At 41.9% G+C, this 17584-nt stretch overlaps 1 protein-coding gene across 2 annotated transcripts in view; it reads left to right on the top strand.

The window, feature by feature from the left end:
* Window positions 1–17584, top strand: part of LOC118393104 (coiled-coil domain-containing protein 18-like) — a 43474-nt gene that overhangs the window by 530 nt on the left and 25360 nt on the right. The window contains exons 3-19 of one of the 2 annotated variants that reach the window (XM_035785417.2): window positions 27–194; window positions 362–471; window positions 544–672; window positions 3017–3113; window positions 3289–3410; window positions 3654–3942; window positions 4150–4222; window positions 4942–5159; window positions 9195–9350; window positions 9590–9700; window positions 9941–10072; window positions 10916–11029; window positions 12253–12330; window positions 12411–12527; window positions 12890–13057; window positions 13961–14124; window positions 16470–16633. In XM_035785417.2, coding sequence (XP_035641310.1) covers window positions 27–194; window positions 362–471; window positions 544–672; window positions 3017–3113; window positions 3289–3410; window positions 3654–3942; window positions 4150–4222; window positions 4942–5159; window positions 9195–9350; window positions 9590–9700; window positions 9941–10072; window positions 10916–11029; window positions 12253–12330; window positions 12411–12527; window positions 12890–13057; window positions 13961–14124; window positions 16470–16633 — 2410 coding nt within the window. The remainder of the gene's footprint in view (window positions 1–26; window positions 195–361; window positions 472–543; window positions 673–3016; window positions 3114–3288; window positions 3411–3653; window positions 3943–4149; window positions 4223–4941; window positions 5160–9194; window positions 9351–9589; window positions 9701–9940; window positions 10073–10915; window positions 11030–12252; window positions 12331–12410; window positions 12528–12889; window positions 13058–13960; window positions 14125–16469; window positions 16634–17584) is intronic. The other variant, XM_035785445.2, reaches the window with a different exon arrangement.

Consider the following 17584-nt stretch of genomic DNA (forward strand, 5'->3'; position numbering starts at 1 on the left):
TGCATTAAAAGTCATGTTTTTTTCAGCCTCTCTCTTCATCCTCTTCAATAAGGGAACTGGAATCTAAAAACTTGCATCTCAGAAGGAAGTTAAGCTCAGTGGAGGAAGAAAGTGTTTCTGTGATGCAAGAAAACAGACAACTGATCATTGAATTGGAAGCAGTGAATCTCGAACTTGCCAGCTCCAAAACCAAAGTATTCCAGCTTATGCAATTTCATACAACCTCTGCCATTATTAATGATTATAATGCTATTCATGCAGGCCTTTACAGAGGGCCCAAATAATTGTTACTAATGTGGGTTTGGTTCCACAGATGCTCAGCTTGAACTAAGACAAATTTGTTCACCTACAATGTTGACAGGTCCGGGTTCTGGGTTCCACCGTAGGGTCTAAGACTTCTAGTGTGTGTCATATGAAGGAGGAGATTGAGGGTATGAAGGCTGAGGTTGAGGCCCAAGGGAATGCACTCAGGTTGGTAGGATAATACACATACACACCTTTGTGAATGCAGTTGTGCTAGATGTGTTGCCATGTTCATTGTAGAGATACAGAAAAGCGGCTGGAGGAGACTGAAGAGACATTGGTTATTAAGAGCAGACTAGTGGACCAGCTACAAGAGGAGCTGAAGGCTGCTGGGGCTGAGTTAGAAAACAGGACTAATCAGGGGATAAGGTAAGCAGTGATTCTATTTTCTTTAACAATCCCCACTTACTATAAACATGGAGTTCTCAAAATATTTAGAACACCCCCCTTTTGCCTTCAGAACAGCCTCAGTTAGTCAGGGCATGGACTCTACAAGGTGTCAAAACGTTCCATCGGGATGCTGGCCCATGTTGACTCCAATGCTTCCCACAGTTGTCAAGTTGGCTGGATGTCCTTCAGGTGGTGTACCATTCTTGATACACACAGGAAACTGTTGAGCGTGAAACCCAGCAGCGATGCAGTTCTTGACACACACTGGTGCGCCTGGCAGCTACTACCATACTCCGTTCAAAGGCACTTAAATCTTTTGTCTTGTCCATTCACCCTCTAAATGGCACACATACACAATCCATGTCAAATAAAAAAAAATCAAATATGCCATTTAGCAGACGCTTTTATCCAAAGCGACTTACAGTCATGTGTGCATACATTCTACGTATGGGTGGTCCCGGGAATCGAACCCACTACCCTGGCGTTACAAGCACCATGCTCTACCAACTGAGCTACAGAAGGACCACGTCTGAAGGCTTAAAAATCCTTCTTTAACCTGTCTCCTCCCCTTCATCTACACTGATTGAAGTGAATTTAACAGGTGACACAAGTAAGCGATCATAGCTTTCACCGGGCCAGTCTGTCATGGAAAGGACAGATGTTCTTAATGTTTTGTACACTATGTAATACACATCACCTGATGTCACTTCCTTGTACTAGTGCTTGTTTGTTAACTAAGATATACAGTTGAAGTCGGAAGTTTACATACACCGTAGCCAAATAAATTTAAACTCAATTCTTCACAATTCCTGACATTTAATTTAGGTCAGCTAGGATCACCACTTTATTTTAAGAATGTGAAATGTCAGACTAATAGTAATTATAATAATTATTTCTTTCATCACATTCCCAGTGGGTCAGAAGTTTACATACACTCAATTAGTATTTGGTAGCATTGCCTTTAAATTGTTTAACTTGGGTCGAACGTTTCGGGTAGACTTCCACAAGCTTCCCACAAGAAGTTGGGTGACTTTTGGCCCATTCCTCCTGACAGAGCTGGTGTAATTAAGTCAGGTTTGTAAGGCCTCCTTGCTCGCACACACTTTTTCAGTTCTGCCCACAAATGTTCTATAGGACGGAGGTCAGGGCTTTATGATGGCCACTCCAATACATTTACTTTGTTGTCCTTAAGCCATTTTGCCACAACTTTGGAAGTTTGCTTGGGGTCATCGTCCATTTTGGACCAAGCTTCAACTTCCTGATTGATGTCTTGAGATGTTGCTTCAATCTATCCACATAATTTCTCCCTCATGATGCCATCTATTTTGTGAAGTGCACCAGTCTCTCCTGCAGCAAAGCACCCCCACAACATGATGCTGCCACCCCTGTGCTTCAAGGTTGGGATGGTGTTCTTCGCCTTGCAAGCCTCCCCCTTTTTCCTACAAACATAACGATGGTCATTATGGCCAAACCGTTCTATTTTTGTTTCATCAGACCAGAGGACATTTCTCCAAAAAGTACAATATTTGTCCCCATGTGCAGTTGCAAACGGTAGTCTGGCTTTTTTTATGGCGGTTTTGAAGCAGTGGCTTCTTCCTTGCTGAGCGGCCTTTCAGGTTATGTCAATATAGTACTCATTTTTACTGTGGATATAGATACTTTTGTACCCGTTTCCTGGGATTGATTTGCACTTTAATCACAAAAGTACATTCATCTCTAGGAGACAGAACGTGTCTCCTTCCTGAGCGGTATGACGGCTGCTTGTTTCCATGGTGTTGATATTTGCGTACTATTGTTTGTACAGATGAATGAGATACCTTCAGGTGTTTGGAAATTGCTCCCAAGGATAAACCAGACTTGTGAAGGTCTGCAAGTTGTTGTTCTGAGGTCTTGGCTGATTTCTTTTGATTTTCTCTATGTCAAGCAAAGAGGCCCTGAGTTTGAAGGTAGGCCTTGAAGTACATCCACAGCTACACCTCCAATTGACTCAAATGATGTCAATTAGCCTATCAGAAACTTCTAAAGCCATGATGTAATTTTCTGGATTTTTACAGGTTGTTTAAAGGCACAGTCAACTAAGTGTATGTAAACTTCTGATCCACTGGAATTGTGATACAGTGAATTATAAGTGAAATAATCTGTCTGTAAACAATTGTTGGAAGAATTACTTGTCATGCACAAAGTATATGTCCTAACTGACTTGCCAAATCTGTAGTTTGTTAACAAGAAATTTGTGGAGTGGTTGATACACTTAAGTTGGAGTCATTTAAAACTTGTCTATGTAAACTTCAGACTTCAACTGTATTTTCCATTCATCCCAAAGAGTTGAGCAACAGAGAAAGGAAGCTCTTGTTACTGCAGAGAGGCAGACATTGGCTCTCCGGAGTTACAAGGGAAATATGTCTGAGAAACTGAAGAAGGTATGGAATAAGACGAATGGCGAGTCAAGCTATGTAAATGACAAAAATGTAAATGTATTTTAAGCCTGTTTGTTCAGAATAAATGCTTGTCAGTACATGGTGAAATGCACTGCTTAGGTTTAGACATTGAAGTCTTTGATTGTATAGCAACGGGATGCTGTGTTGTGGTCCATAGGTGTTGGACAACGAGGCCAGACTGAAGGAGGCTCTTATCCAGTGTGATAAAGAGAGAGTGGTGTGGGAGAGGAGGTGTCTTCAGCTAGAGCAGGACAAGACCGAAATGAACCAGCTGATCGGGTTGGTAGTAAAGTGTCTGCTCGTCATAGCTTACTTATGAATTTCTCAATCAACCTCTGAAAATGTGTTTTCATCTCAAATTAATTCATCTATGTGGTTACACTTCACTTGAATCATCTGTGATGAGGAGGACCGTGTAAAAAGGACAGTTTTGCTTAAAACCATTATATGTGGATAGGGTTGAGATTAGTTAGTAAAATAATAATACCACTCGTAATAGTAGTTGGGAATCTCTCTGACCAGCCAGTTGAAGGAAGAGTCGGTCAGAGCCAAGGCGACGAGTGTAGAGAGCGCCACGTTGCGTTCTCGTCTGGAAGAGGCCTCTGTCCGGGCTGTGGAGCTGAAGAGAAGACTGAGTGACAGGGAGATAGTTGAGAAAGACATAGAGGTGTTGCGGAAGGAGTGTAGGGACCTACGCCACCTCACTGCCAGCCAGGAGCAGAGACTGGAGCACTGTCAGAGAGAAGCACAGCAGAGCCAGGCTGAACAGGCCAGCCTAGAGGCCATCCTCAGCCTGCTGCATCTTAGAGAGGTGAGCATACTCCCTACTACACTCTCAAACTATACCCTCTGTGTATTATCTATACATGCTATATTCTGTATGCTGTATATGCCCCATACAACCATAGTGCACCCTGCTTATTGCTAACTCGGCATACCCTCAACTCTGTTCCAGACAATGATTGTGGACAAAATGTACTATACTGTTATGTAAAAGTGATCTAAATATTTGTTATAGAGTGGAGGGGGATCACTCTGTGCTAAGCCTTGTCTGCCAGCTCCATTCTGTGATGTCCCCAAACTCAAGCCAGGTGATTTCCCTAGCTTACTCTTCAATACTAAACATCATATTGTAGTCTTTATACACTCAGTGTATAAAACACTATCATGCTCTTTCCATGACACGGGTGAATCCAGGTGAAAGCTATGATCCCTTATTGATGTCACTTGTTAGAGCACTTCAATCAGTGTAGATGAAGGGGAGGAGATGGGTTAAATAAGGATTTTTAAGCCTTGAGACATGAATTGCGTATGTTTTCCATTTAGAGTGTGAATGGGCAAGTGCCTTTTGAACAGGGTATTGTAGTAAGTGCCAGGTGCACCAGTTTGTGTCAAGAACTGCAATGCTGCTGGGTTTTTTTATACTCAAGTTGCCTGTGTGTATCAAGAATGGTCCACCACCCAAAGGACATCCAGCCAACTTGACACAACTGTGGGAAGCATTGGGGTCAACATGTGTCAGCTTTCGACATTGTGTAGTGCCCATGCCCTGACGAATTGGGGCTGTTCTGAAGGCAGAAAGGGGTGCAACTCAATATTAGGAAGGTCTTCCTAATGTTTAGTACACTCAATGTATAGCACATATCTAATCTTCCATCTTTAGGCCATGTATACAGTAGAGTAGGTAAACTCTAACAATATCTCTCTTCCTTGCATGCTGTAACATTGTGGATACACATGAAAAATGCAATGTATGTTTGTATCCTCCCAAAAAATGGTCTGTTTGTTTTTTGTGTCTACGGTGTGTCAGGGGAGCAGTACCAGCAGCTGCTGCCTGTGTTGCATGCTGTGGAGCAGGAGAGAGTCAGGCAGGCAGCTCTAGCCCTGGACCTGCAGGAGAGACTAAGGCAGGCCCAGGTGGAGCTGACTGCCCTACAGAACAACATGAACCAGAGAGACCTCCAGCTACAGAAACTGCACACAGAGCTGCAGGAGAGGACAGTAGAAATTAACCAGCTGGAGAGAGAGGTAAGGATGGACACATGAATAGTGTACTGTACCACCATTTTTATTTTGAGTGGTCTCAAATCAAGGAAGAAGGCTGTATCTCAAAGGAATCTGAGTGAGTGTCAAATACCAGTGTCATAAATTGAGATCTGCGGCCAGATAAATGCATACACATTTCAAGTCGGAAGCTTACATACACCTGTGTTCCAATGGCACGTTGTTAGCTAATCCAAGTTTATAATTTTAAAAGGCTAATTTATCATTAGAAAACCCATTTGCAGTTATGTTAGCACAGCTGGAAACTGTTGTGCTGATTTAATAAGCAATACAACTGGCCTTCTTTAGACTAGTTGAGTATCTCGAGCATTAGAATATGTGGGTTCGATTACAGGCTCAAAATGGCCAGAAACAAAACTTTCTTCTGAAACTCGTCAGTCTATTCTTTTTCTGAGAATTTGGGGCTATTCCATGCGACAAATTGCCAAGAAACTGAAGATCTCGTACAACGCTGTGTACTACTCCCTTCACAGAAAAGGCTTAACAGGCTCTAACCAGAATAGGAAAAGTAGAGGGAGGTCCCGGTGCACAACTGAGCAAGAAGAAAAGTACATTAGTGTCTAGTTTGAGAAACAGACGCCTCACAAGTCCTCAACTGGCAGCTTCATTAAAAAGTACCGGCAAAACACCAGTCTCAACATCAACAGTGAAGAGGCGACTCTGGGATGCTGTCCTTTCTCGCATGGAATAGCCTTCTGGACTTTCTTCTGAAACTTGTGAGTCTTTTGTTTCTGGCCATTTTTAGCCAATAATCAAACTCACAAATGCTAATGCTCCAGATAATCAACTAGTCTAAAGGTCAGTTGTATTGCTTATTTAATGAGAACAACAGTTTTCAGCTGTGCTAACCCTTTTGCAATTATGTTTTCTAATGATCAATTAGCCTTTTAAAATGATCAACTTAGATTAGCTAACACAACGTGCCATTGGAACACAGGAGTGACGGTTGCTGATAATGGGCCTCTTTACGCCTTTGTAGATATTCCATATAAAATCAGCCGTTTCCAGCTACAATAGTAATTTACAACATTAACAATGTCTACACTGTATTTATGATCAATTTGATGTTATTTTAATGGACAATAAAACAAGGACATTTCTAAGTGACCCAAAACTTTTGAATGGTAGTGTGTATGTCATATATGCATACATACAGTACCAGTCAAAATTTGGACATACCTACTCATTCAAGGATTTTTCTTCATTTTCAACATTGTAGAATAATAGTGAAGACATCAAATCTATGAAATAACATATGGAATCATGGAGTAACCAAAAAAGTGTTAAACAAATCCAAATATATTTGAGATTCTTCAAAGTAGCCACCCTTTGCCTTGATGACAGCTTTGCACACACTTGGCATTCATTCTGGCTTCATGAGGAATTCACCTGGAATGCATTTCAATTAACAGGTGAGCCTTTTTAATGTGTGGAATTTCTTTCCTTAATGCGTTTGAGCCAATCAGTTGTTTTGTGACATGGTAGGGGTGGTATACAGAAAAATGCACTATTTGGTGAAAGACCAAGTTCATATTATGGCAAGTCCAGCTCAAATATGCAAAGAGAAATTACAGTCCATCATTATTTTAAGACATATGAAGGTCAGTCGATGTGGAAAATTTCAAGAACTTTTACATTTTCTTCAAGTGCAGTCGCAAAAACCATCAAGCGCTATGAAGAAACTGGCTCTCATGAGGACCGCAACAGGAAAGGAAGGCCCACAGTTACCTTTGCTGCAGAGGATAAGTTCCTTAGAGTTAACTGCACTTCAGATTGCAGCCCATATAAATTCTTCAGAGTTCAAGTAACAGTCACATCTCAACATCAACTGTTCAGGGGAGTCTGCGTGAATCGGGCCTTCATGGTTGAATTGCTGCGAAGAAACCATTACTAAAGAACACCAATAATAAGAAGACTTGCTTGGGCCAAGAAACACGAGCAATGGACATTAGACCTGTGGAAATCTGTCGCATGGAGGAGGCGGTGTGGGGGTGCTTTGCTGGTGACACTCAGTGACTTATTTAGAATTCAAGGCACACGTAACAGCATGCCTACCACAGCATTCTGCAGCAATACGCCATCCCATCTGGTTTGCGCTTAGTGGGACTATCATTTGTTTTTCAACAGGACAATGACTCAACACACCTCCATGCTGTGTAAGGGCTATTTGACAAAGAAGGAGTGATGGGCTACATCACATTACCTGTCCTCCACAAATCACCCGACCTCAACACAATTGAGATGGTTTGGGATGAGTTGGACCGCAGAGTGAAGGAAAATCAGCCAACAAGTGCTCAGCATATGTGGGAACTCCTTCATGACTGTTGGAAATGCATTCCTGGTGAAGCTGGTTGAGAGAATGCTAAGAGTGTGCAAAGCTGTCATCAAGGCAAAGGGTGGCTACTTTGAAGAATCTAAAATATACAATATGTTTAACACTTTTGGTTACTATATGATTCCATGCAGCAGAGGTAACCCTGGGTTTTCCTTTTCTGTGGCTGTCTTCCAGAGACAGTTTCTTCATAGCGCTTGATGGTTTTTGCGACTGCGCTTGAAGAAAATGTAAAATTTCTTAATGTTCCACATTGACTGACCTTCATGTCTTTTTAAAATGTCTTATTAAAAATGTTACCCCCTTTTCTCCCCAATTCCGTGGTATCCAATTGTTAGTAATTACTATCTTGTCTCATCGCTACAACTCCCGTACGGGCTCGGGAGAGACTAAGGTCGAAAGCCATGCGTCCTCCAAAACATGACCCACACTGCTTCTTAACACAGCGCGGATCCAACCCGGAAGCCAGCCGCACCAATGTGTCTGAGGAAATGCCGTGCACCTGGCGACCTTGGTTAGCGTGCACTGCGCCCGGCCCGCCACAGGAGTCGCTGGTGCGCGATGAGACAAGGATATCCCTACCGGCCAAACCCTCCCTAACCCGGTCAACGCTAGGCCAATTGTGCGTCGCTCCACGGACCTCCCGGTCGCGGCCGGCTGCGACAGAGCCTGGGCGCGAACCCAGACACAATTGATTGGCTCAAACGCATTAAGAAGGAAATAAATTCCACAAATTAACTTTTAACAAGGCACTGCTGTTAATTTAAATGAATTTCAGGTGACTATCTCATGAAGCTGGTTGAGAGAATGTCAAGCGTGTGCAAAGCTGTCATCAAGGCAAAGGGTGGATACTTTGTCAAATTTGTTTTACACTTTTTCGGTTACTACGTGATTCAATGTAGAAAATAGTAAAAATAAAGATTAGACGGATGAGTAGGTGTGTCCTAACTTTTGACTGGTACTGTATATGTATTATTCTCTTTAAAATGTGTGTGTGTGTATATATAACAGCAGATTATACACATTTTGGCCAAGGGATCGGCGGAATAAGTTTAGAGGGTGTAATACAATGTAATATTATTAATTTACAATTTTATGTTCTTAACCCTGGGCAACATGTGCCTGGGAGGCTCACAGGGATATTGGCTCCACCAATTTATATATTTTTTCAACTCAATACTTCTTGTATTCCCCCCAAAATTTAAATTAAAAAATATATAAATGCACTTGTAATTCAAGCTTTAAAACGGCAATTTTCTCTTTACCTCGTGAAATGTTAATAGCTTTAAAGCTGCAACAAAACATCTGCCACATGATAAAATGTGTAGAATTGTAGGAAATTAGTTAGAACATGTGGCAGTTTTCAATCTGATGCCAATTGGGGGGCCTTTAAAATGTTCCTACCCAAGGCTTGAAATGTGGTTTGTCCGTCTATGCACTGCTGAAGTCCTAGTAAAACTCCTTGATTGCTATGTTTTATCTCACTAGAGTTGTGATCTGATTATGAGGGGGTCCCAACAAGTTTGAGAACCCCTGGTGTACTGTATGTGTGACTGATGTCTGTCCCCTGGTGGTGAATGTTGTATTGCAAATGGACATGGCAGTTTCCCCAAGTACAGATTCCAGCTTTCACGTATAACTGTATAACAGCTTTTCACATATAACAGGCGGCTCTCGTCCTGGGCCTGCAGGAGAGACTAAGGCAGGCACAGGAGGAGATGACTACCCTACAGAACAACATGAACCAGAGAGACCTCCAGCTTCAGAAACTACACACAGAGCTGCAGGAGAGGACAGTACAAATTAACCAGCTGGAGAGAGAGGTAAAGATGGACACATGGAATATTGTACTGTACCACCATTTTCGCTATGAGTGGTCTCAAATCAAGGAAGGCAGTATCTCAAAGGAATCTGAGTTACATAATGTCACATACCAGAACAAGTGAGGGTCTCACTCACAGAATCAGAGCAATAAGGCCTTAAACCAGTGCCTGAAACTAAAGATAACTTGTATACAGTATGAGAGATGTCTGTCTCTAGAGGTGAATGTGTTGTTTTGTAGTTAAGGAGGAAGAACGTCTGCCTGGCAACTACAGTGCAACAGTTAGAGAAGAAAGATGCAGGACTTTCACAGGCTGTAGAGAAGACCACTGAGTTGGAGCAGAACCTGCTGGTAATGATGACGTGCTCACCACAAACACTGAAAAGAAATTGTGTTGTCACTACACACACATGTGCTTTCACTTACACATGTTGGGTCTGTCTAAATCCACAAGGATGCCTCCCTGCCTTTTTGATTGAGACAGACTCAGTTCTCTCTCTTAACTCACATACACCTCCTTTCACACACACAGGCTGTTATATTTAAGTTGGCTAATTAGTTAGTTGATGAAGTCTCTGGTTTGAAACGTAGGAGAAGAGCAGCAGTATCCAGCACTTTAAAACCACTCTGGACTTGAAGAAGAGGGATTTCCAGCAGGAGTTGGAGGAGACTCAGAGAGTTGGCTCAGAGCAACGTAAGAAGCTACAGGATCAAATCAAAATGGTGAGAGGATACATGTATTGTATTCCTTTATTCACACTTGACTGTTCATAAAAGTCACCCAAGGTTACATTAAGCAATTCCATAAACGTTACATACTTTCAGTCTTAGAATAGTTATACATGAAAGCTGGAATCCGTATACTAGGTAAACTGCCATGTCCGTTTGTGATGTTACTGCAAACAACAACCACGGTTGTCACACCCTGGTCTTAGTATTTTGTGTTGTCTTTATTATTCTGGTCAGGCCAGGGTGTGACATGGGTGAATTATGTGTTGGTTTTGTCTAGGGTTTTTTTGTAGGTTATGGGATTGTGGTGAGTGGAGTTGTCTAGAAAAGTCTATGGTTGCCTGGAGTGGTTCTCAGAGGCAGGTGTTTATCGTTGTCTCTGATTGGGAACCATATTTAGGCAGCTATATTCTTTGAGTGTTTCGTGGGTGATTGTTCCTGTCTCTGTGTTTGTTTCTATCAGATAGGGCTGGTTTGGTTTTTTACGTTTATTGTTTTTGTATTGTTCGTTATCATCTTTATTAAAGATGTTTAATAACCACGCTGCATTTTGGTCCTCCTCTCGTAATAACGGTTTTCCTTCGCACATCATTGCCCATCGTACTCGTGATAGAACTGCAGAGTGTACTGTGAAAATATTTTGCCACGATGCTGGATGCTCCTCTACTCCATTTCATTGGACAAAACAATAACATGCGCTGGGGGTGAAGTGGCACTGTTTCACCTTGTTCTGAATTTCAGCTTTAACTTACAGTACAGTAGATGTTTTGGCACCTGCAAAGATACTTGTGTTTCCTGCCTGTTTCATGTGATTTTATGTCTGCCTGTCCTGTATAGTTGCACTCTCAGAAAGCAGAGCTGGAGAACGACTTGTCTTCAGCCCAGCATGAGAGACAGGAGGCCCTGCACAGAGCAGAGAGACTTCAGACCTCCCTCAACCAGCTCGCGCATGTATGTCTGCCCCATACACACCTCACATTACCTTTACCTAGAGTGTGTTCGGAAGGTATTCAGACCCCTAGACTTTCCACATTTTGTTACGTTACAGCCTTATTCTAAAACGGATTAAATATATGTTTCCCTAATGAATCTAAACACAATACCACGTAATGACAAAGCTAAAGCAGGTTTTTTACATAAGTATTCAGACCCTTTGCTATGAGACTTGAAATTGAGTTCAGGTGTGTCCTGTTTCCATTGATCATCCTTGACATGTTTCTACAACTTGATTAGAGTCCACCTGTGGTAAATTCAATTGATTGGACATGATTTGGAAAGGCACACCTGTCTAATATATGGTCACACAGTTGACGGAGCAAAAACCAAGCCATGACATCGAATTAATTGTCCGTAGAGCTCAGAGACAGGATTGTGTCGAGGCACAGAGGAAACCTGGCACCATCCCTACGGTGAAGCATGGTGGTGGCAGCATCATGCTGTGGAGATGTTTTTCAGCTATATGGACTGGGAGACTAGTCAGGATCGAAGGAAAGATGAACTGAGCAAAGTACAGAGATCCTTGATGAAAACCTGCTAGAGCGCTCAGGACCTCAGACTGGGTCAAAGGTTCACTTTCCAACAGGACAACGACCCTAAGCACACAGCCAAGACAACGCAGGAGTGGCTTCGGGTCAAGTCTCAGAATGTCCTTGAGTGGCCCAGCCAGAGCCCGGACGTGAACCCCATCGAACATCTCTGGAGAGACCTGAAAATAGCTGGGCAGAGACGCTCCCCATCCAATCTGACAGAGCTTGAGAGGATCTGCAGAGAAGAATGGGAGAAACTCCCCAAATACAGTGCCAAGCTTGTAGCATCATACCCAAAAAGACTCAAGGCTGTAATCGCTGCCAAATATGCTTCAACAAAGTACTGAATACTTATGTAAATGTTTCAGTTTATTTTTAATACATTTGCAAATAATTCTAAAAACCTGTTTTTGCTTTGTCATTATGGGGTATTGTGTGTGGATTGAGGAAGAAAAAACAATTTTGTCAATTTTAGAATAAGGCTGTAACGTAACAAAATGTAAAGTCAAGGGGTCTGAATACTTTCCGAATGCACTGTAGATCTTCACAGATTTATAAATCACACCCACATCATTGAGTTTGACAGAACCACACAGCTGGGCATCTCAACATTAATCTGACTAGTGCTATAATCCTGTCACTTCCTAGGATACAGAGACGAGAGCCAATCAAGACCAGGAGGCCTTGAGAGCTCTCAGAGTGCAGGCAACAGAGTATACTACCAAGGTCAGTCCTTATGAAAACACATGCTATGGCAATTTGGTTATCAACTAAATCAGACTTTTCCTTTATCGGTCCTGTTGCAGGTGAGGTTTTTGGAGACAGCCCTGACAACATGCCAGGAGGAGTTGAGCGACTGTATGCTACAGATAAAGGGAGTGAAGGGACGCTACGAGAGAGAGCTGGAGACAAAAGCTAAAGAAGTAGAACATGAAGACCTTCACCTTGCTTTAATTTCCTGTGAAACACTTACAATATTCCAGACACATTGGGTGATATCTGTGGGTGGGATGTTGTAGTCTGGTCCCAGATCTGTTTTTGCTCTCTTGCCAACTCCTTGTCACTTCTTCTCAAGCTGAACATGACAATGTGTGGCATGACCATTCCATAAGGAGTGGGCAGGAGAGCAGACTGGCACTGAGGAATTTGGGAACAATGTGAAGGATATGAGACCCAAAAAATTATAGGATGTGAAACAAAAATTAAATACATTTCCAACTTGTGAAGTGTATGGATGAAGACTAGTGAAGTTCAAACAGGCAGTTCCAGCGTACTCTGTCCCCAGGTGGAGGCTCTGCAGGCGGAGATGAGGGGTAGCTCCCTGGTGTGTCAGAGCTCCAGTGAGCAGAACTTGCAGCTGCAGCACACCGTCCAGAGACAGCAGACCATGCTGCAGGAGAGCACCTCCCGTGTGGCGGAGCTAGAGGACAGACAGGCGCTGTTACTGGAGCAGGTAGACAGATACTTTACTGTCCTCAGAGAGGAACATTATTTCCACAGCCTGTAAGTTACATACAACATAATGAGCAAACCAGCATCAGAGATTGAACATTAAACACAACACAGCAGTACATACAACATTACAATTGAACTCTGTGAATGAATAAATCGACTACTAGAGCGCGTGAGCTGCAGTTGTCATATCTAATGTACGAGTTTGAGATGCAATACAAATGTCCCTATTTTGAAACATTCTACATTGCTTTAACTGGTACAGTTCTTTATGTGCAAAGCCAGGTTTTGTGGGCCTGCCTGAACTTCCTCTAAGGGCCCAGCAGAGTTAATAAAATAGAGCTCATATCTGTTTATAACTTACTGTGCATGCTTGCTGCTCATGAGTGTTTTGAAAAGCCTAATTGTTTAGACAGATTCCTGTGTTCAAACTGATTACTTTCGGCTTTCAGGGGCTGACTACTAGTGCAGGCCGATTTTGTTTCTTGAGCAGATGGTCGGGGGGCCGGAACATAATTTGTCGACTACAATTTGATCACAAGAAGCCCAAATAGATATAATATTTGACTAAAACATAATTATTTCAAACGTTGCTTACATTTGTATATGATCACGTCTCTATTATGCATGGGAATACTTGGGAACAGATTTCCAAACTTATAATCACTTGTAGCTGATTTCCTGGTGTTTTTACAGTATTTTATGTCCAACATTGATTTTTAAAAATGCTCAGAACTTGTGGGCCAAATAAAACCAAAGCCAGTTGGGGAACCCTGGTATAGTGGGTAAAAAGTAAGTATTTGTTCAAATTTACAGTACAGTTTAGCAGACCATTTTATTATCACGGTTTGGAGGGGAGTTGAGAGTTCAATTCACACACTGTGTGGTGTGTGCGTTCCTCCAGGTGGGCCGCTTGGAGAAGGACCTGGAGAAAGAGAAGGTGTTAGCCTTCAAAGAGCTGAAGAGGAGAGACCAGAGAGCCCAGGAGGCCATAGAGGGACTGCAGGAGGCTAGTCAGCAGGCGGCGAGACATGAGAGAGAAGCCCTGCAACTCTCCAACTCTGTCACGTGAGACTAGTTTTTACTCCCTCTGCTCTAATCTATGCTACTCGACTCTACTCTAATCTATGTTACTGTACTCTACCAGAGTTCGAAACTGTGACAAACTCTTGCGTTTGAACGTTTGACTTTGCAGTGTGACACCAATTTTTAATTAGGCAGTAGGGTGCCTGTTTATTTTTTTTGCTGGTCACATTAGTTTTTCACCTCACTCAAGATTTAACCATGATTTGGTCAAACGGTAAAGTACATTATCCACATGATTCCTGCCCTGTGGCTGTGCATGTTTTGCTGGGGACTACGGCTATGATGAGTGAGCCACTCCTTTCCCAGGGAACAAAATGCTCCTGGAGAAAAAGTGTTCAGATTTTTAAAATCCAATTGCTGGGGAAAACACATATCCTGTTGTCACAGTTGGAGAGGGGAGGTTCTCATCTTTCTGTAGGTATCCTTTTTATTTCTGAACTCTCAATGTTGACCTCAATAGCAACTATTCTTCAACCAAGATATTTGATATGGCTTTGATACAGAGTGTGTGAAATGTTGTGCATTGGCTATTGCATAGGCATAATTGAGCTGTAGGTTACAACTGCAAAGTTTTTTTGTACTTGACATTTACTGTTAGATTAATACATGGCTGCCAGCATTGGGTATTATGTTTAGTGTTACCGATCAAGCTAATGTGTTTTCAGATTTTGTGTACTCAGGTGGTGAATTAGCCTCAAATAAATGAGCCTAGAATATTAGTGCACATGTAAAGATGTAGGTAAGATTGTCTCTATTGAACAAAATACAATTCAGACCATTCTGGAGACTTATTTTAACAGTAAAATGTAACAATAGCTTATTTGTCAAAACAAAATTCACGACATTCACTGGATTAGGTTGTAGAATATCTTGAATCATGCATTCTTTCATGGAGCTGTGAGATAAACAAGTTTATTCATGTATGTATTTATTACCATCTCAGTTGTCTACACCTCTTAAAAGCACGTTGAATGACCTTTAAGATGATTACAAATGTTTTAAATTGTGTGAACTGTGAAAAATATTTGATGCAAACAAATCATGGGCTGGTGCCACCAACTGAAAAAGTTAGTGGCACCAGTGCCACCAGGGGAACATGTTGGTCTGCTTTACTCTACTACACTACTCTACTGCCAAGAACTGCACTTTACAACACTGCACACACACGACCGCTATTAAATGTATCATTTTGATTTACTCTACTGAGACGAGGCTGCTTGTTGTTCTTAAATGTTATAATACTGTAATAACAATTATAGCTCTTTACCAATGCTCAGACCCCACAGTAAAGCTTCATTCAAGAGTTGGTGGATGGAAGTTCTATCAACATCTGACTTCCCTCACCAAGTGATAAGTCTTGTCTTGTACTAATCAAGCTAGTAACTGATTGCACCAGTCTAGTGATTAGGAGTCAAATGAAGCAAAGTCAAACACCTGCCTGCCTGCAGTAAGGGGAAGTCCATATAAACATAATTCCTTATCAGGAATTAGACAGTTTAATTTAAGATCCCATTTGGGTTTCATTAAACTAGATACCTTTGTAAAGATGCAGGTTTTGACAACATACAATACTTACGAAAGACCGAACAGGATACAGTGGAATGGACATCTTAACATTGGATTGGACCTTAAGTAGTTGTGTAATATCAGCTGTTTGTTTATGGTCGATAGTTGTCAGAGCGCTCTATTGTTTGTTGTTGGTTGGCTGCATTAGAAGGCCTCTTTCAGCTGCTGAGAAGCTGGGAATGCATTTGATATGGCCAGCTTAACTCCGAGTTACTTTGACCCTGGCATCTCCAACTGTCATGTTTGTCATTTTCGTGAATATTGGCTTTCCTAAATAGACTTGTACAGAGTTAAATGTTCTCCTTCAACATTGAGCCCAAGGTCTGGTTGTGTGTATAATTTCAGTTAGCTGCAGGGCTTGTGGAGACTGGTGAAGCCGGTCTTATGACTTGTCTGATTCTAATGCTCTGTACTCTGTATTTGTTGGGCGACTGTGCTCTCTGTTAGGGGGTATATAAGCAGTCTAGATAGCCCATCCCCAAAAGATCAACCGGAGAACAAACACAACAACCAGTAGAAGGAAAATTTTAATGTTCCATCCTGACCAGTACAGGCCAGGGAACCAGGACACGCAGAATATCACTGTTGTACTTCTCCAGGCATCGCAAACCTTTTGTTATACTCACTTGGTTTCTGCGTTGTCAATTATCATTGTAATCAGTGCAAGCGACTTTAGGGTGACAGTTTACAGACATAGCGTTCCTAGTAGCCTTGTGCTCCTGTTGTTGAGAGCCAGGATTTGTCTCTGTCCTGTCCTGCAGGCAGTTGTCAGAGGACATGAATAAGGTTCAGGGAGAGCTGAGTGAGCGAGAGCAGCAGATGCTGCTTATACGGAGAGACAGCGACACCAAGGCCTTACAGCTCTCTAAGATGGAGAAGATGCTAGCTGAGACCAGAGGAAAGCTGGACAAGAAGACAGAGTCTGGTATGGAAAGTAAAGGGCGGGACAACCGAGACAATATGGGTCTGTATCAATATCCTTACTTTAATTCACTGAGCTTCTTCTCTGAAATGCATGAGAACAGCATTAGTTTATCTATATAACCAAAACATCATAGAAGGATTCAAATGTACTCTTAGAAAAGGTGGTACCTAGAACCATAGTGTTCTTCAATTGTGTCCATAGGTTGGGAGAACCCTGTGAAAGGTACTTTTTTTTTTTTTTTTTTTGTTCCAAGTAGAACCTTTTCACTAATACATGGTTCTACGTCAGGGGTGGGCAAACTTTGGATCCGGCCCGTGGGCCCATTCAACACCCCCAAATTATTTTGGGATAAACACTCCAGGCCAATCTTGAATGTCTAAAACTAAATAGAAAGTATGTAGAATTTAGAGTGGACCTACATGCCTTTTTTTCTGGCCCGCAAATGGCTTTTTAATTAACATTGAGAGAGAATCTGTGTGGCCCTCTGCTGAATTTTGAAATCCCAATGTGGCCCTTAAGCCAAAATAATTGCCCATTCCTGTTCTACGTGGAACCCTTACAGGATCCCTTATACCACTAACAAGTTCTAAGTAAGTAGAACCTTTTTCACCATCAAAGGGTTCTACCTGGAACCAAAAAGTGTTCTCCTATGGTGACAAATGAAGAACCCTTTTTTAAGTGTAGTTTTGTGACAGTGCATGTGCACTTGATTGATTTAATTTATTGGGTAAGTATTAGGCTGCTTCAGATGCATACAACAAAATCATCTAAAAATTTTAAAAGCCTGGAGGCTAATTTCCATTATGGTCCTCATGATTCTATAGTCAACTCAATATACAAGTATCTACATTTGATAATAATTAACTTTGCAGAGTAAGTAACTGTCTGTGTTGAAATCAAATGTTATTAGTCACATGTGACGAATACAACAGGTTACAGTGAAATTACACC

The sequence above is a fragment of the Oncorhynchus keta genome, chromosome 1 (genome assembly GCF_023373465.1).
Source record: "Oncorhynchus keta strain PuntledgeMale-10-30-2019 chromosome 1, Oket_V2, whole genome shotgun sequence".
Lineage (NCBI taxonomy): Eukaryota > Metazoa > Chordata > Actinopteri > Salmoniformes > Salmonidae > Oncorhynchus > Oncorhynchus keta.